This window comes from Rhincodon typus, chromosome 9 (assembly GCF_021869965.1).
Source record: "Rhincodon typus isolate 14 chromosome 9, sRhiTyp1.1, whole genome shotgun sequence".
In the NCBI taxonomy this organism is placed as follows: Eukaryota; Metazoa; Chordata; class Chondrichthyes; order Orectolobiformes; family Rhincodontidae; genus Rhincodon; species Rhincodon typus.
The window spans coordinates 34,318,277-34,337,974 of record NC_063340.1 but is presented as its reverse complement, the minus strand read 5'-3'; the positions used below and the strand labels follow the sequence as shown (position 1 = coordinate 34,337,974).

General features: G+C 39.2%; 1 protein-coding gene across 1 annotated transcript in view; it reads right to left on the bottom strand.

The window, feature by feature from the left end:
- LOC109932166 (NADPH oxidase 3-like) overlaps positions 1–19,698 on the bottom strand; it is a 49,976-nt gene that overhangs the window by 6,769 nt on the left and 23,509 nt on the right. Inside the window, exons 11-12 of the mRNA XM_020531411.2 lie at positions 16,670–16,816; positions 8,406–8,530 (exon numbers count right to left, since the gene is read on the bottom strand). Of these exons, the coding sequence (XP_020387000.1) occupies positions 8,406–8,530; positions 16,670–16,816 (272 nt within the window). The remainder of the gene's footprint in view (positions 1–8,405; positions 8,531–16,669; positions 16,817–19,698) is intronic.

The window sequence follows — 19,698 nt, the reverse complement described above, 5'->3', positions numbered from 1 at the left end:
TGTTATCTCAGAGCAATGTCTATGTATGTTTTTGACATACACTTCCAGAACCATTTGGTAAGTCCCTTAGAATTTGAAATTAATGGAATTGAAGGAAAATTATAGATCAGGTTAGGAAATTGGCTTAGTGGAATGAGACTGAGGAGTGTGCAGGTAGTTAGCATTGATATAAAGTGGACTGGGAGAAGTGTGCAGTGAGTGAACATTGCTGTGACTGAGCAAGAGATATGATGGAGCTTTTGCTTCTGAGACAGTGTGAGAGATTTGGCACAGCAACTTCATAAAGAGTTTGTGAGACCAGGGCAATAGCTCTGTAAAAAGCAAGTGAGACAGCAGAGTTAGCAGCTTCTCAAACATGAGAGATAAAAACTAACAGCAGAGAGTCCCTTCAACTTATTTTTCTTGAAAGAGCCGAAGTGTCACATCACAGAAAAACAGGTAGGTAATTGGTGAATAGTTCTTCCCTGTCTTTTGATTTGTTACAGCTGAAGATTACAGATACTAACCTCGTGGTCTTAAATGTAATGAACTTCAAGTGTTTATCCAAGTACTTTTTAAAGGTTGCGAGGTGACCTGCCTCAAATACCCTCCCAGGCGGTGCATTGCAGACCACCATTACCTTCTAGTTGAAAAATATCTTTCCTTAAATCCCCTCTAAACCTGAGCCCTTCACTTGAAACGTCTGTCCCCTTGTTCTTGACCCTTCCACAAAGGGGAACAGCTGCTTTGCATCTATCCTGTCTATAGCCCTCTTGATTTTAGGTCTCTATCAAATCCTCCCCTCACCTTCTCTACTTCAAAGGAAACAACCTGAGCTTGCCCAGTCTCCTTCCATAGCTAAAACGTTTCAGCTCAAGCAATATCCAGTTGAATCTCCTCTGCACCTCCTCCAGTGCAATCACACCTTTCCTATAGTGCGGTGCCCGGAACTGCACATGCAACCCCAGATGTGGCCCTAACCAAAGTTTTGTTCAGCTCCAACATAACCTCCCTGCTCTTAAAATCTACGTCTTGACTGATAAATGCAAGCATTCCATATGCCTTCTTAACTATCCTTACAACCTTGTCCTGTTATCTTCAGGGATCTGTTCCTCTGAGCTTCCTAGTCTCCAGACACTAATGTTTGCTGCCCTGAACTTTGGTACAGAGCTAATTAGTTGGAAACTGAGTTATGGACACTACAACACATCAGGAAGTGGGGGAGAGTTGCTTGACCATTTCTGGATGCAGTCACACTCCTTAGAGTAATTATATCAAATTTGATCTGTGGTCGGGGACAGATGTGTCTATGACTGAGGCAGGTATATAAAATCCAGAATTTAGCTTTTGAGGAGCCTCAGCTACTGCCCTTACCCAACTGTTCCTAGTATGGACAAGAGCACAAATTAGAGAGCGGATGAACACACTGACCATAGCACCGTGGTCCAGAGTGCAGTTCAAGGGGGGAAAATGTATAAGGGAATACCATAGTTCGGAGAATAGATACTGTTCTCTGCAGCAAAGACAGAGAATCCCAAAGATTGTAATGCCTACGTGGTGCCAAATTTCAGGACATCTCTTCTGGGCTGGAAAGGAACTTGGAGTGGGAGGGGAAGCATCCAGTTGTCTTGGCTCACACAGATACCAACAAAGGTGGGCCTAGGCAAAGGTTTCTGCTGAGGGATTATGAGCAGTTTAGGGCTAAATTAAAAAGCAGAACCACAAACATCATAATCTCTAGACTACTACCTGAACCACATGAAAATTGGCATCGGGAAATAAGAACAGTCTGGTAAATGCATTGCTCAAAGACTGGTGTGGAAGACATGAGTTCTGATTCATGGGCACTGACAGTAGTACTGGGGAAAGAGAACTGTTTCATTGGGTTGGGCTTGGTTTGAATCATGCTGGAACCAACTTCCTTGTGAATTGTAGAACGGTGTTTACAGATATGGCTTTAAACTTAGTGGAGGATTCAGAGCAAATGTGCAGGGTAGTGAAGAGTAATTAATGTGTGATAGGAAGGAGTAGAAAATACACACAGAAGAGTGCCACAGAAATAAGAACCAGAACAACACTGTATAGAAAGTAATCCAACAGGCTAATAGAATGTTAGCCTAATTGGAGAACTAGAATACCAAGAGGTAGAAGCCATTCTTTAGCTATGCAATACCATACTCATGCCACAACTGAGAAATTCCGGGCATGACACTTGAAGAAGAATGTATTAGCATTGAAAGAAATTCAGTGCAGATTGACCAGAATGATGAGCAGACCTTAAGATTTAAATTTCAGAATAATATTGCACAATGTTGAGTTATATCTATTGTGATTCAAAAGGTTGAAGGGTTATTTGATCTCATGTTTTCAAGATATTAAGAGGAACAGATAAAGTGCATAGGGATAAAATATTTTCACTAGGAGACTAGGATAAGGGGATGTAGCCCAAAGATTAGAGCCAAATCTTTCAGTAAGGTAAGTAGAAAAGCTTTGTGTGTTGTAAAGGATGAAGTCTGGAATTTCCTTCAACAAAAAGCAGTTGATCTAGATCAATTGTTAATTTTAAAACTGATATTGAAAGCATTTCTTTAACCAAAGATATGGGGCAAGATAGGTATATTGAGTTAGGTTGCAGATAAACCATGTTTAAAAGGTCTGCGACTCCACCTAAGTTGTAACCAAAGCAGACAGGCCCTCTAGCCCTCATCTGTCACAACTCCTCATATTCCTCACACACTGTCCATGTCCTATCCATACAAACCTATGTCCCCACCTACCCCCATGGCCTCATATATCTCAATCTGTGCCCCTCTACCTACCCCTACCATGACTCCTCATACATTCACGGCAACCTATGCCCTGCTACTAACCCCAATGGTTCTTATAGCCCTTATGTTGACTTAATACCAACTTATGCCAAGCCATGCATCCCATTGCCCTTTATTTTTATATCCTCCATGTCTATTCACCCAGTATTTAAAATGGCTGACCTTTGGAACCCTCCTGTGATGAATTAAAATTAAGTTATAAAAGTATCTATACAGACTTCACGAGATATATAAAATAGAAAACCCTCATGGATAAAAGCCAATTCAATATATTCAAATTCCTTCAAATATATAATCCTTTTTAAAAAGTAAACAAAAGCGTTTATAGCTCTACATCAAAGACAGATAGTCCTTTCATAAGCTCTTGATGGTAAAATTATATCCTTGCTAGTCCACCTCCCCACTGTAATAATTATAGATTATGAAAGCAGTCAAACAATACTACTACTTTAATGGTATCTTCAGTTTTATGTCAGCAAACAACTATTGAAAATTACAGGCTCACCAGATTGTTTTTTAATTCAGGAGTGATGCAGGCTGGTTTATCTCTTCAAAATTTAAAGAACATGGGGATTAAATACCTTGACAGTTCCACGGGCTGCATCCGTCTTTTACATATGTTCACATCTCTACTTAAAAATCCTAAATTGCACACTGCAGGAAGAGAATCTTGCAAAAATGGGATCTGTTTGAACTCTGCACTTTCCCATATGCACGAATCATATCCTGCCGCTCTCCCTTACAGGTGAAAATAGGATCTATCAGAAATAGAAGCAGGTCTTCCTGATCCAGGTTCCCCTCTAACATTTTGGATAGGGCACAGAGTCTCCTTGACTCTGAATATCCAGGGGAGGGTGACATTTTGTGATCTCTTCTCCACCATCCCCCAACACCCCCAATCTAATCACCAAAGGGAGTTTCAGATTGGATGCCATGGTAGTGGCGCCATGCCTGTAACTCATTCATCTCCACTGGTATTTTACTCATGGTGACAGAAGAACTGGGAGGCCTGCCTGATCTTGAGCCAATTAAAGCCCTTAACTGGCCAATTTGTTTGCCCAACGTCAGTGGGTGGAGATAGCAAGAACTGCAAATGCTGGAGTCAGAGTCAATACAATGTGGCACTGGATGAACACAGCAGATCAGGCAGCATCAGAGGTGCAGGAGATTCGACGTTTTGGGCCCAGACCTTTCATCAGGACCGGAAAGAATATGTGCTGAATGCTGGCAAATTATATGCTAATTCCAGACCCACTCAGTGTACCCCTACTTCCTGATAGGTCTTGCATCCTCCCAAATCAAGTCTATGATGGTAGGGTTTAATACATATGTGGATGAGCCTCTGAGGTTAGCTATGATCTCAGTAGTCTTGTGTGAGTAAGTTCTCTGCTAGGATATTCATTCCTATACAGCACAGCTCAGTAGCTTCACAATCATGTATAGTATATTTAAATAATTGTTTAATAATAACCCAAAAGTCTTGTTTATTACAAAGTGCTAAATAATAAATGCTACATTTACAGTTCTCCATCATACTTGCCAGAGCCTATTGCATTCATTCTCTAATCTGACTCCAGAGGTCCTCAGTCCCTTCATTGGCCACTATGCTCAATGACACTGCTGTGACTAGAGAAGGATATATATTCAATTGGTCATCAGATTTTAGAGACAAAATTTCCTCAGAATCATCCTATGTCAATTAATGGCCTGACAGCCTTAAAATGGACTTAGAATTTCCAGCAGAAACAGCTTACTTCTGACTTTTAAGCACAGGAGAAAAGTCATTGGCACCACAAAATCCAGGGCATTTATGCAGAACTGCATTCCACAAATTTCTCTATACATGTTTTAACATTGTTGTACCTTTTGTGTGAGGTATTGACAGGTTATCATAAATTACAACAGGGTCTTGATCAGTTGGGGAAGTGGGCCAAGAAATGGCAAATAGAGTTTAATATAGATAAGTGTGAGGTGTTGTATTTTGAAAAGTCAAATCAAGGTAGGGGTTTCATGGTGAATGGTAGGACCTTAAGGAGTGTAGTGGAACAGAGGGACCTTGCAGTTCAGGTACATGGTTCTCTGAAAGTGGAATCACAGGTAGACAGGGCACTGAAGAAGGCTTTTGGTACACAGGCCTTCATCGGTCAGGGCATTGAGTATAGAAGTTGGGAAGTTATGTTCCAGTTGTACAGGACATTGGTGAGGCCACACTTAGAGCATTGTGTTCAGTTTCGGTCACCTTGCTATAGGAAGGATGTTATTAAATTTGGGAAGAGTACTTAGGAGATTTAAAGAATGTTGCCAGGACTTGAGGGACTGAGTTAGAGGGAGAGGTTGGACAAGCTATGAGTGTTTTTTTAAAGAGTGCAGGAGGCTGAGGGGGAATATTATAGAAGTACGTAAGATCTGAGGGGCATGGATAGGGTGAATGCACCCAGTCTTTTTCCCAGGGTTGGGGAATTGAGGACTAGACAGCATCAGTTTAAGGGAAGAGGGGAAAGAATACATGGGAACCCGAGGGGCAACTTTTTTTACACAGAGGGTAGTACGCATATGGAAAGAGCTGCCAGTGGAAGTGGTTGAGGTGGGTACATTAACAACATTTAAAAGGCATTTGGATGAGTACATGGATAGGAAAGGTTTAGAAGGATATGGGCCAATTACAGGGAAATGGGGATGGCGTGGATGGACATTTTGGTCGGCATGGACCAGTTTGGGTCGAAGGGGCCTGTCTCAATGCTGTAGGAGTCTGATTCTACATGTTACATACATTTGGGTTTCAGGACCTTTGAACATTTTTTCCAGCAATGCATGGCTTGAATAGGCCTACTTAATCACAATTTGCACAGGACATTTGTGTTACTCCATGGTCATTCAGCTTAGGCATCAGGTAAAGGTCCATCTATTCAATCCCAATGTCATATTTTAATCATACAATTCAGAAAAGCACACCATAATTCACTTGTCAATTCATGGGGTTAATCTTGCTAAATATCAGGTGGTCTTGTGTTATACAAGCATCAGAAACAGCGTTCAGAATGTGGTGCACATTTCTCAGGACCTGAAGACCTTCATCCCAACAACAAGCCCAGTGCACTAACTTTTTTTAACTGAGCACTTTGTGCACTTCAGAAATCAGTTGTTGCTTACATACGCTGTCCTTAAAATCTTGTATGTCAGTAATAAATATAATGTCACAGTGAATTCTAAGTATTATGTGTAAACAATATTTGAATACAAAATACTCAAATTCAGCAATAAATTAGGACAATTAATGGTTTGTAATATTTTCATGGCTACAAATTCTCAAAACTGCGGAAAGGATTAAGTCAAAACTTTAAAATCCAGGAAATTTTGTCCCTTTATTTTTATATTAATGTCTTCTTTAGCTCTGTTGTAATAGATCAAACTATGCTCAATTGAAGTATGTAAAGAGAGGGAAAATAAACTTTGTAGGTAAACATGCAAGAGTTTCTTCATATACATAAAAAGGAAGAAAGAAGCCAAAGTGAGCATAGGTCCCTTCAGGAATGAGGCTAGGGAAATTATAGCAGGAAAACCAGAAAATTGCAGAGGCATGGAATAAACGCTTTGCATCAGTCTCCACAGCAGAAGACACTAATAATAGCATTCCAAAATTAATAAACATTCGAGTGGGAAAAGAAGGAGAGGAAATAATTACAATAACTACCACTAGAGAAAATGTTGGGGAAACTAGTGGGACTAAAGACTGATAAGTATTTGGACATGATTGAATGCATCCATGGATATTAAGGAAGTAGCTACAGATATATGTGGATATACTGGTAGTAACCTTCCAGGAATGCTTAGATGCTGGTAAAATCCCAGAGGATTGGAAAATTGCCATTGTAAGACCTTTACTTAAAAAGGGATAGAGACAAAATTCAAGTAACTATAGGTTAGCCAGCTTATCACCTGTTTTTGGGAAAATGTTGGAGCCTATTATAAAGTCTATAATAGCAGATCATTTAGAATGCATAATATGATCAAACAGAGTCAGCATGGCATTGTAAAGGGGAAATCATGCCTCACAATTTACTAGAATTCTTTGAGGAGGTTACAAGCAAGATATATAAAGGGGAAGCAGTGGATGTAATATATTTGGACTTTCAGAAAGCATTTGATCAGGTGCCACACGTTAGGCTACTTAATAAGATGGAAGCCCATGATGTTGAAGGTAGTATATTAGCATGGATGGAGGACTGGCTGACTAATAGAAGACAGAGAGTTGGGATAAGTGGGGCATATTCAGGATGGCAACCTGTAACTAGTGGTGTGCTACACGGATCAGTGCTGGGGTCATAATCATTTACAATGTACATTAATGGATGAGAAAATTGGATGTATTTTAACCAAGTTTGCAGCTGACACAATTATAAGTGGGAATGCAAGCATATCTAAGCTCCAGAATCTGCAGAGTGATATAGACAGGTTAAATGAATAGGCAAAAACTTGAGAGATGTAGTACAAGGTGGGGAAATGTGAGGTGATGCACTTTGGCAGGAAGAATAGTGGAATTGGATTTTATTTAAATGGTTGAAGATCATGTAGAAAGGTACAGAAGAGTGGAATGTAGGAGGCCCAAATTATGAATCACAAAAAACTAGCAGGCAAGTTCAATAGATAATAGGAAAGCTGGCTTTTAATTTCAGAGGGAATGGGGTGTATAAGTAAGAAGGTTTTGCTAAACTATGCAAGGCACTAGTCAGATCATAGCTAGAATACTGTGAATAGTTTTTGGGTCCTCAGTTATGGAAAGTTATACGGGCGTTTGAGGCAATCTGGAGAAGGTTCACTTGGCTGATACCAATTATGGAGGGTCTGTCTTATGAGGAAAGGTTGAGTGGACTGGACCTGTACTTGTTGGAATATAGAAGAACAGGAGGCGGCCTTATTGAACTGCATTAAATTTTTAGAGACTTTACAAGGTAGATGCAGTCACCTCTCGAAGGAGGGTCCAGGACCAGAGGGTATAATCTCAGAATAAGGGGTCACACATTTAAGACAGAAATGAGGAGGAATTCCTTCTCTCAGGGGGTTGTAAATCTGGAGAATTCTTTACCACAGAGGGCTGTTGAGGTTGGGCCATTAAGTATATTCAAGGCCAAGATTTTTAATCTGTAAGGGAATCACAGATTATGAGGAAAAGGCAGGAAAGTAGGGTTGAAGATTATTAGATCAGGCATGATCTCATTGAATGGTGCAGCAGGGTCTACTATTTCTCCTATGTCTTATGGTCTAATCTGATCACATTTAAAAATCAATTGCAGTCTTGGTTTCAAAGTGACAAATTGTAGCTCAGATACAGTACACTTACTACCTTACCCTTCGCATTATGAAAATACAGTCTCCACTGCTTCAAATAGTTTGAATAGGATTAGTATCTGAAAAGAGTTAACAAGGATAAATGTTTAGTGTTGCTTTGTTGGTGACCATGCAAACTAGTTATAATTTATAACAGTATTTTGATGGAGCCCCATTATTTATTGTAAAGTAGATTATGGATTGTGGTCTGAATCTTTTATAAAAATACATTAATGACTGATTAATCAACCATTAAAGCATCAAAAGCCTTACCCAGGGTGATCATCAGCTATGCGTTTGAACTCGTTGTTCCAATTTGGCCTCCCATAAAAAGTCTTTTGTTTCAGCCCAGTGATAACATCTCTGTTTTCTTCATAATGCAAGGCAATATGAGCAGCCTGCAGAAAAACAACTGTCAGTCTGTCATCAATTGGCTACAAGTCTTCAGTATTACGAATTGAATATAAAACCTTTTCTTAACCCCTTAATTGGGGTTGTCAGAAGTGGTTATCATGACCTATTGGGGTACTGTGCTGGAAATCAAGCCCCATTATTCCCAGAGTTATCACATATGTCAACATCTGATTAAACCAATGAATTGTCCAATTTTATTGAACTGACCAATTCTGTTTTTAAAAAAATGCGCACAAGGTTTTTCATTAACATTGAAACAACTATTTGTTGTAATCAAACTATTTTTAAACAATGGCCAGAAAGAAACATGAATTTCTAACTTATAATTATATCATGGCAGCAGCCATGAGTCGGCACTAGGACCGCCTCGTCAATGCAGAAGCTGCTAAGAACCTAAACTCGCTTTCGACCCCACCACCATAAGTCCACACTGAGCCCACTCGCTTCTGTCACGAATCTGTAGTGGGTATGCTGATTCTCAGTCTTTTATTCTCTGGTTGAAAATTCACTATTTCAGTCTGACTGAAGGTGTTTTTCTTTGCCCTTTTCCATTCAATAAGAGAATGTGCAAAGAATGTAGCTGTTAGGTAAATGGTAAGTGAGTCGGAGATAGCAAGAACTGCAGATGCTGGAGTCAGAGTCAATAGCGTGGAGCTGGAGAATTGACATTTCGGGCCTGGACCCTTCACCAGGACTGGCAATTTTCTCTTACTTCTCTACATAGGAGGGAGAAAGAGAGATTTACGTGCCTTCTGTTTGTAGGCTAGAAGCTACTTCTTTATTGTCCACATACGGGGCTGTAGCCATTTGCCTAGTAATCAATCAAGTAGTTGATACAAAGCTGAGCCCATAACTGCCAATCGAGAAAAAGAATCAAAGGACTGTCTCGGGCAAAACTGTACACACACACATGCGCGCGTGCACGCACACAAGGTGTCCATCATCCCATTTCTAAGTAAGGCAACATTATAAATGAAACTCACAACGAATTCCAGTTACTCATTCTTAAAACTGGAACTGTTTCCACATTAATGCACTGGATTCCACCATTATTGCAGATGGGGATGTTGTTGGAGTCTGTTCCTTGGATTACTTGTTTAGCTTCTATGATAGTCCATGATTGCATTTGGTTGGACTGTAGAGTTTTGATCTGATACATTGATTGTGCGATCGCTTAGTTCCATCTATTGCATGTTTCTATAGTTTAATATACATGAAGTCCTGTGTTACAGTTCCACCTCATTTTTAAATGTCCCTGACATGGTCTCCTGACTTCTCATTGTACTATGGTGATATTGTGTTAAGTGGCAGCAAAGAACATTATAGAATCACAGAACTATCAAATTTAGATTCAGGCTGGTAACCTGGTAAATTTTGCATTTCCAATCCCAGCAACATTATCATGAGAAAGCTCCATCAAAAGCTAAATAATTCTTCTTGTGGAGAGAAAAATTGTCATACTCATTTTAATTGGCTCTATAACATTGTGAATTAGTCATGTGTGCAATAACATTGGCAGACATCTAGGAAAATTTACCCATTGATTGTCTAAACTAGTGATATAACAAAATAGATGGAGAAATATATCTTCAAGAGGTGTGAAAACATTTTGCAGCAATTATATTAAGTTCAACTTGATAAATGGTATGGCATCATGTGAATCTTTGTCAAAGGTATAAAACCATATTAGTATGGAATGTGCTTCCAAGATAAAGTCAGAAAATAGGAAGCATATTCCAATGTACAAAATATCTCAACCAGATAATTAAAACTCTAGATGTCTCAAAGCATTGTGGATGCTGAGGAAGGGTCACTCAACCCGAAACGTTAACTCTGATTTCTCTCCACAGATGCTGAGCTTTTCCAGCAATTTCTGTTTTTATTTACTTAACAGTTAGGTTTCAAATGAAAAAACACAGCTCCATCTAATCAGCGTCTATCTCATAACATTATATAATACTTCTGTCCTTTCCGATACTGGCATTGAAATTCATAGAAAATAAGAGCCAGAAGAGGAATTCAGCCCTTTGAGCCAGATCTACCATTCAATATGATCATGACTGATCATCCAACTCAGTACCACATTCCTGCTTTATCCCTGTAGCCTTTGAACGCTTTAGCCTTAAGAGCTATACCTAACACCCACTTGAAAACATTCAATGCTTTGGCCTTAGATATAACACAGTGTGCAGCTGGAGGTACACAGCAGGCCAAGCAGCATCAGAGGAGCAGGAAAGCTGACATTTCGGGTCGGGACCCTTCTTAGGAGCCGGAAAGCTGAGGTTTCGGGTTGGGACCCTTCTTCAGAAATTTCTGAAAGGTCCCGACCAGAAACGTCAACTTTCTTGCTCCTCTGATGTTGCCTGGCCTGCTAAGTTCCTCCAGCTCCACACCATGTTATCTCTGGTTCCAACATCAGCAGTTTTTACTATCTCTCAATGCTTTGGCCTCAACTGTTTCCTGCAACAGAGAAGTACTCGTGCTCATCACTGTCTTGGTGAAGAAATTTCTCTTCATCTCAGTCCTTAGACTTTCATCCCTGGTTTTGGACTCCCTGGTCATGAGGAACATCCTTCCTGCTCTTATCCTGTCTAATCCTGTTAGAACGGTATAGATCTGAGATTCCACCAACTCCTCATTCTTCTAAACTCAAGCGGATATCGTCCTAACTGATCTAATCTCTCTTCATGCTTCAGTTCTGCCAACCCAGAAATCATTTGGTAAACCTTTGTTACCCTGCCTCCATGGCCACAACATCCTTCCTCAGATAAGGAGAACAAAACAGCACACAATACTCCTTGGTCTCACCAAGGCCTGCAGCAAGACATCCCTGATCCTGTACTCGAATCCTGTCACTATAAATGCCAACATATCAGTTGCCCTCTTTACTATCTGCTGCACCTGCATGCTTACTTTCAGTGACTGGTGTACAAGGACACCTGTATCATTGCACCTCCCCCATTTCCAATCTATCGCCACTCGGATAAAAATAAGTCTTCCTGTTTTTGCTTCTTAAATGGATAACTTCACAATTATCCAAATTATACTTCATTTGTTATGTGTTTGCCCACTCACTCAACTTGTTCAAATCACCAACTCAGCTTTGTGTTGTCTGTAAACCTGGAGATATTACATCTAGTTCCCTTATCTAAATCATTAATATCTATATTGTGAATAGTTAGGGTCCAGGCAATGATCCCTTTGATATCCCACTAGTCACCAGATGTCACTTGGAATAAAATACCTGTTTATTCCTACTTTCTGTTTACCAACCAATTCTTTATCCATGTCAGTACACGACCCCCATTGCTAACCGCTTTAATTTTACATGCTAATTTTATGTGGAACCTGGTTGAAAGTCTACCGCAATCCTGGTATAAAGGATATCCACTGGCTCCCTCTTATCAGCTCTACTAGTTACATTCTCAAAACATTCCAGTGGATTTGTCAAGATGATTTCCTTTTTGTTAGTCCATGCTGACTCTGTCCATTACTGCCATTATTTTTCAAGTACTCTGCTGTTACATCTCGTATAATGGACTCTAGCATTTTCCCTACTGTTGATGTCAGGCTAACTGGTCTATAATTCTCTGTTTTCTCACTGTCTCTTTTTTTAAATAGTGAGGGTTACATTAGCCACCGTCTAATCCATAGGAACTGTTTCGGAATCTATATAATCTTGAACGATGACCACCAATGCACCCGTTGTTTCTACGGTCACTTCGTAAGTACTCTAGGATGTAGATTATCAGACTCTGAGGATGTATCAGCTTTTAATCACATTAATTTCCCCAACACCACTTCTCTACTTATTCTGATTTCCTTTAGTTCATCCCTCAAAATGGAAGGAGGAAGGATCTTAGAGGTGGGCCACACAAGTATGTGGCCCTTCTATATCCTTCTGTAACATACAGAGACAGAGAGCTCACAGACAATATCTATGCTGAACACACCTTTTCTAGCACATTTAAACTCCCCAGTTGTAGAAGATCAGCGATTTATTTGCATGGATTTAAAGCCAATTTTTCATTTGGGCATAGAGATATTACTTGTTGAAAGCATTTTAAATCAATGTTTTAATGTAGAATGGAAAGTATGGAACTCATCTGAATAGCCTAATGGCTATTTTGCTATGTTGTGATTACAGCAGACGTGAAAGTTTTCATTGATACTTCACTGCGCATGTGACAGGAATCATATTTACAAGCAACATGCATATGCCAGGAAGCATTCTTGCAAGTACACGCACTGTGCATGAGTTAACAAGTGTGCCAGACTCACTGAAGAAATTCAGCAAATCTTGTTAGATAGCATCCTCCAAACACAACCACTGCCATTTAAAAGAGCAAAGGCAACATACACATTGGAACACCACTACCACTTTAAGGTTATTCTCCAAGCCACTGGCCATCTTGACTGGGAAATATATTGCCATTCCTTAAACTTCACTAAGTCAAAATCCTGGAACTCTGTTCTCAACAGCATGGTGAGAATACCTACACCAGATGGACTGCAGCAGTCTCTCACCACCACCTTATCAAGGGCAACTAGGGATGAGCCATAAATACTGGCCCAGCCAGAAACACCTGCATCCCATGAATGAATTAAATAAAAAGCTTCTCATACCATGTGGAGAAGGGTTTCCTACGCAATGCCTTAGATCAACTGGCTCTGACTTGATTAAACAGTGAAGATTTATTACAAATTACATTGTAGCTAGATACATCTAGTACATCTAAGATACATGATTGTCTCTCCAACAAGGAATAAATATGCAGTGCTACCACTACACCAAGAACACCAAGAACGATCATTCAATTCTCTGCAATTCTGCTGGAACACATGGAGACTTTACTACACACTCTTTGCTCTTTCTATGAATAGTCCTTTATCTCTTGATGTGTGGCACTTATCTTCAGATATCAGTTAACCCTTTCAGACACTTACTATATTATAAAACAAAGCCCATTTATTTAGAGGTTAATCTTAATGTGCTTACATGTCATGTGCAAGATAACCATGTGATTAATATTGCTAATTAGAACATGGAACATAGAACAAAGCACAAGAATGGGCCCTTCAGCCCACGATATTGTGCCAAACATGACACCAAAATAAACTAATCCTTTCTGCTTGCCTTGGTCCATATCCCTCCATGAGCTTGTCTGAATCAGCTGTGCATACTAATAGGATAGATTGAGATAAAGTAAAGATTAGTCTTCAATGTTCACTGAACCAAACAGAAAATATGCACCACTTATGATTAATTACCTTAGTACCTGAAAATTCTTCATGACTGAGAGATCAGAAAATATTACTTATTTCACAATTTGGAGAATACTCTGGAGCCATCAACCACAGACTAATTTTCAAATTTTAATCATTGAATATTTTTGATTCCACAACCACCAGGAGTTGATATTGACTCTTGATACAGACAATTCAACTGTTTAGAAGATACAGTACCAAAATAGCACAGGCAGTTTTACTGTCTACAATTGAATCTAATAAAGTGACAATATTATCCAAAGAATTACAAGAAACAATAGAAAGGTCACATGTGAGCATATCTCATAACAGCATCAAAAAGAGAAGATTATTTAAATTTGAAACACAGCTATCTTCTCTGATATGATATGAAGCAACTAAAGACCTTGCTTGGAAGACTAACATTCAATAGTGACATTGATGCCAGAGAACATCCTCAGAAAAAGCATCATTGAGAAATCAAAGATCATCCAGGTTCTAGTCTGGTACCAAACTGTACTTTCATATTTTGTCCCAGCAAAGAGCATCAGGAAATCAAACATCTGCCAAAATATCAGTGCAACAAGGGACTGTACCTGAATATTGTGTCCTCAAGCAGCAGACTTCCGACTCAACCCCATGTCATCATCCATTTTTACAGTCATTGACTTGGGGGAGAGATGGGCTACCAATAAAGTACTCTTTCTATTTGAAATAATTGCATAAAAATTTTAATAAACAGAAGAAAAGCTTGAGGAGTGCATTTTGGGGGGGAATATTTTATAAAATATTTAATACCCAAAAGGGTTAACTGAGATCACAAGACAAGCTCCACTCATCAGGATGTAAGGGACTGTACTCTGGGAGAGCAAAGGTGTGTCCTATGAGCTCTCGATATTTTCAGCAGAATTGCAGAGAGTTCCTTTGTGATTATCCTTAATTTTAACAGCATGTAGCTTCAGTAGTAATGTGTAAGTTGAGCCTGATATTTCACAAGAGGCAAGCATGTATCTTAGAAATAAATGTATTTAGTTACTAAGTAATATGTCCAATCTTCATTGTTTAATCAAGTCAGATATCAGTCATATGCCAAATGGTATCAATATTTCAATTAATACCAGCAAGAAGGATTGGGAATAGAGAACCCACCCAAGATATCAAAGAAGGTTCTAGGAGAAACCAACATTTCATTATTCGGGCAGTGCTGGTATACAACATTACAATATTATTCCTCTTAGCAATCAGGAGAGTTGAAGTAGAGCATGACTTAGACATGATTGGGATTAATTTTATACAAAACACTTCCACTTTAAGTATTTCGTAGTGCAGTTAAATTCACATTTTTCAATGAATGCTAAATTTTAAATGAGCAAAAATTAGTAATGCACAATATTCCAGGCAATGTTGATTCTAACTTTTAGTGTCTACACTGCATTTAGTATTGGTGTACTTCTGCACAATCTTCAGTTGAATGACTTTTTTGGCAGGGTGAGTCTGTATAAAGTTTGGATAGTATTGGCATACTTGTTAACTCATACACAGTGCTTATACCTGCCAGAACACTCCCTGGCATATGCACGTTGCTTGAAAATGTGATTCCTGCCGCATGCACAGTGTAGTATCAATAAAAACTTTCATATCTGCTGTAACCACAAGAAATTACTGCTTTAAAGATATTCAAAGTTGCTACTTTTACTGCTTTCTCCGGAAGTGATTATAGCACAGCTATAATTCAGGAGAAAGCTAGGAAATTGTCTGAGAATTGAAATTACAAGGGGGTGGAATAGCTTTCGATGAATCTTTACAAACAAGTTCAGGATGGTTTGAGTATTTCAAAATAAGGGCAAATTTACATAGTCCGACATTTGCAATGAGGTAGCAAGTGCTGATCCAATAGCTGTAGATGCACATCCTGTATTATTAAAGGCTATGATTGAGGAGAGAGGTTACTTATCCTGTTTTACTTTAAGCTTATGGGGGACAGATGGCTGACACCCCAACCCCCAGCCACCAAAATAGGTCAGCAGAGAGCCAACAAATACACAACAAGCTTGCCCCACAGCCATAAAGTGCTGTGGGTGGGCAAAATAACTGCAGGGCTGGATATTGCAAGCCACTGTGGATGTGGCGATTTTGACACCCACCCTTCATCTGTATGGTAGGATGAACCTGGGAGTAGGTGAGAAGATAGTAGTCTTGGAACCTGTCCTATTTCATATGCCCAGCTGTACATAACATACCTGGAGGGGCATGTAATATCCAGCCCACGATAAATTGCAGCACCAATGTATACTGTGACTTGGATAAATCCATTTAAAGTTACAGAGTACTCAAGAGGGTAAGGCAGAAATTTTACAAGCGATCTAGGATGGACCCATTTTAAAGAAATGTCAATCATCAAATTCAAGCACCAAGGACTCTTCATGAGGACCCCCCCATCACCATTAACTGTCCCTCCATCAGCCCTCCATCCATCAACTGCCCTTCCACCAGCCCTCCCTCCATTAGCTCTTCTTGTTGCAGCTATCAAGTCAGATATCTTCTACAGGCTCACTCAACAAATCTTCAATCTCCAATAAAGTGTACAGCGCTTTAAATGCCAAAACAAAGATTTTCATCGCATTTTGTTACTTATTCATGTGATTAATTAATACATTAAATATATAAAAATGATCTTTTCATTTATAAATTGCAGGTCCAGAACATAGATCTATTTTTGTTGCATGCTTTCTATGTGGAAGTGATTATTGTTTAGTGTGTTTTTGTTTAGCTTGCCATTTTCAGGAACACATTAAGAGCGCATAAGCAAATTTTAATCTTTAACACGCAACGCAAGTGAAAGAATGCCCAGTGTACAACAATAAATTCTCACTCACCTGGTATTCATCCCACCCAGTGAGGAAAATGTGATAACTCAAAAAGTGACTCCTTCCTTTCTCCATCAACTGTGCTTCCAGGGATTGCAAGAGATCAGCAAACCATTCAAAAGAATGGGTATCCCGGCATATCCAATAGAAGTAAACCTTTATATATAAACAAAAATGTCATAAATTTCATCACATTCAAGAAAATGTACAAGATGAAAAGAAATTAAAATGGCAATGGAACTAAAATGTAGTAAGCAATAGTATCATCATTTTTTGGGCAATTAAGGAAAAGCAATAAGCCAACAGGAATTCTTTAATACAAACGAGGGAAAAAAAACCTACTATTGCGACTTTTCAAACTTAATTTGTCTCCCATATTTTATTATATTTTCTCTAGGTCCACATCCAAAATATGTACAATTTCCTAATCAAAGCTAGTGTGAATGCACTAAGTTTTCCTCTATTGACTGAGGTACCTAATTCATTTTGTTCCTCATGTAGCAGCACCTGGTCTAACACTGCAACATATTTTAAAATTGGTGAAGCTCACATAAAAACACATATTGCACTTGCAAAAGATTTCTCTGTGCACTATGTTTCTAAAGGAATTAATTAACTTAGTTTTTTTTTAGAATCTGATCATGGGATGAGCTCTCTGGGAAAGCCAACATTTATTATCCATTCCTAAATGCCTGTGAGAAGGTATTAGGGAACCTCTTCACTCAATGTAGTATAGGTGCATCCACAGTGCTATTGCTTAGAGAGTTCTGAGATTTTGACCCAGTGATGACAAAGAAACAATGATATATCTCCAAATCAGAATGGGTGTGTAACATAGAGATGTTGGAGATGGTTGTGTGTCTATACATCTTGTCCCTTTGTCCTTGATGATCGAGGTGCTGTTTTTGAAGAAACTAGTTTTTGTAGTACAGCTTGTAGATAGTATATATATAATACCATAGTCATGGTTCACTGCTGATGAAGGGCACGAATGCTTTAGGTCGTGGTTTAGGTGTGAAACAATTGAACTACTTTGTCCCGAATGGTGTTGAGATATTTGAGCAGTTTTAGAAATTCACTCAATAGGCAAGTGGATGATATTCTTACACATTCCTAACTTATGCCTTGTGAATAGTGAAAAGCTTCAGGGGAGTCATAAGCTGAGTCACTAGCTGCAAGCCTTTGACCATACTATTTACAATTAACTTTCTGTCAACAGTGACCACTAGGACATTGATGGCAGAAGAGTCAGTGATGATAATTGCACTGAATGTCAAGCACAGGTAGTTACATGGTCAATGCCTGGCATATCTATAGTATGACTGCTACTTATCATCAGCCTGAGCCAGGTTGTTGCCAAGGTGTTGTGCATGAAGGCATGAACTATTTCATGACTGAGGAGTTGCAGGTGGAACTTACCATAAAATTATCTTCAAACGTCCTCCTATCTGACATTATTATTATAATAATTGAAAGACATTGATGAAGCAGCTCAAGATACATGGGCCTAGCACACTATCTTGAAAAACATCTGCAGGCAATGTCCTGGGGCTGAGATGATTAGCATTCAGCAACCATGACCAATTTTTTCTGTTCAGTTTGATTGCAGACGTAGAAAATGTTTCCTCCTGATTCTCATTTAATTTCAAATTGACAAGGAAGCTTTTATGCCCCATTCTGTCAAACACAGCCTTGATGTAAAAATCATCACACTCTGTCACAATTCTGACATTTTATCCACGGTTGGACCAAGTCTGTATTGAGGTGTGGAGCTGAGTGATCCTAGCAGTACCCAAAGTGTGTATCGTCAGTAAGCATAATGAGTGCGTGCTACTTGATAGAATTCTTTGTGACACCTTTCATCACTTTATTGATCATTGAGAGTGGACTGATGGGACAGTAATGGGCCAGATTAAAAATAGACAGAGTTTTCTACCACATAGAGTGATTCTGAAAACAGACTGCTTCAGGGGCCAAGAATTTGGTGCAATAATCATCTCACTGATAATCATTGCTCAAGCTGTAATTCAAATGAACTATCAGGCTTTGACTTAACTTTAAAACTGTAAAAAAAAATTCGACAAAGATACCTTGGTAATAGAAACCATGTGCTGCATTTGGCCAAACATTGGATGACCCAAGATTGGCCAGAAAGAGTACATTCCTTCAATTTTACAAACAAAAGCCAAGTAAGTGGCTCAGCTAGGGTTGCTGACTTGTTTATTATGGGTGCCGACTAGGAATAGCAAGGAAACAAAATATTGATGGCAATAGCTTATAGGACCCAAGAGTAATTAAACAATTAGACAAAACCTTAAACACTAACTGATTGGAGCTTGTAACAAAAGCAAAGCAATGTAAAAATTGAAGAGACCTTTAATTTTCTTACAGACTAATCAAATTGATAAAATTGATCTGGAAGATGAATTTGTAGAATGCATTTGTGACCATCTCTTGGTGCAATATGTTTTGGAGCCATTAGGATAAAGCTAGTTTAGATTTAATGGCTCAAAACTTCCAAACAGTGACAGACCTGCTGTGTCCAACACTAATTGGACAAAGAACTGTTCCCTTACCTGGATATATTTAAACAGCACTAGATTCCATGAGAAGAACAGCAAAGAGGATCGTGCAGAAGACACATTCTCTTTTTTGGCACTAACTGATAATTTAGAGGTCCAGTCTCTTAATGAATAAGTGTGGTTTAGTGAATGGATAAGTGGATGGTTAAATGGGTGACTGACTGAATGAGTAGGTGGGTGAGGTAGTAGTTGGGCGAGTGGGTGTGTGGATGAGCGGGAACATCTTCCATTCTATATCTGAGTTCAGATGATTCAGAGACTGAAAGATATGGGCCAGTATTCTACAATGAGGCAGAGTTAATTAGTAATCCCATAGTACAGGACCTCTGGGATACAGTCATCTTAATAGGGTCGAATTCCAAATGAATTTTCAAAGTGACAAACTCCAATCACTAACAAAACTCTTAAACTGAAAGCCAATTACATAGGCTTGGCGGGGGGGGGGGGGGGGGGGGG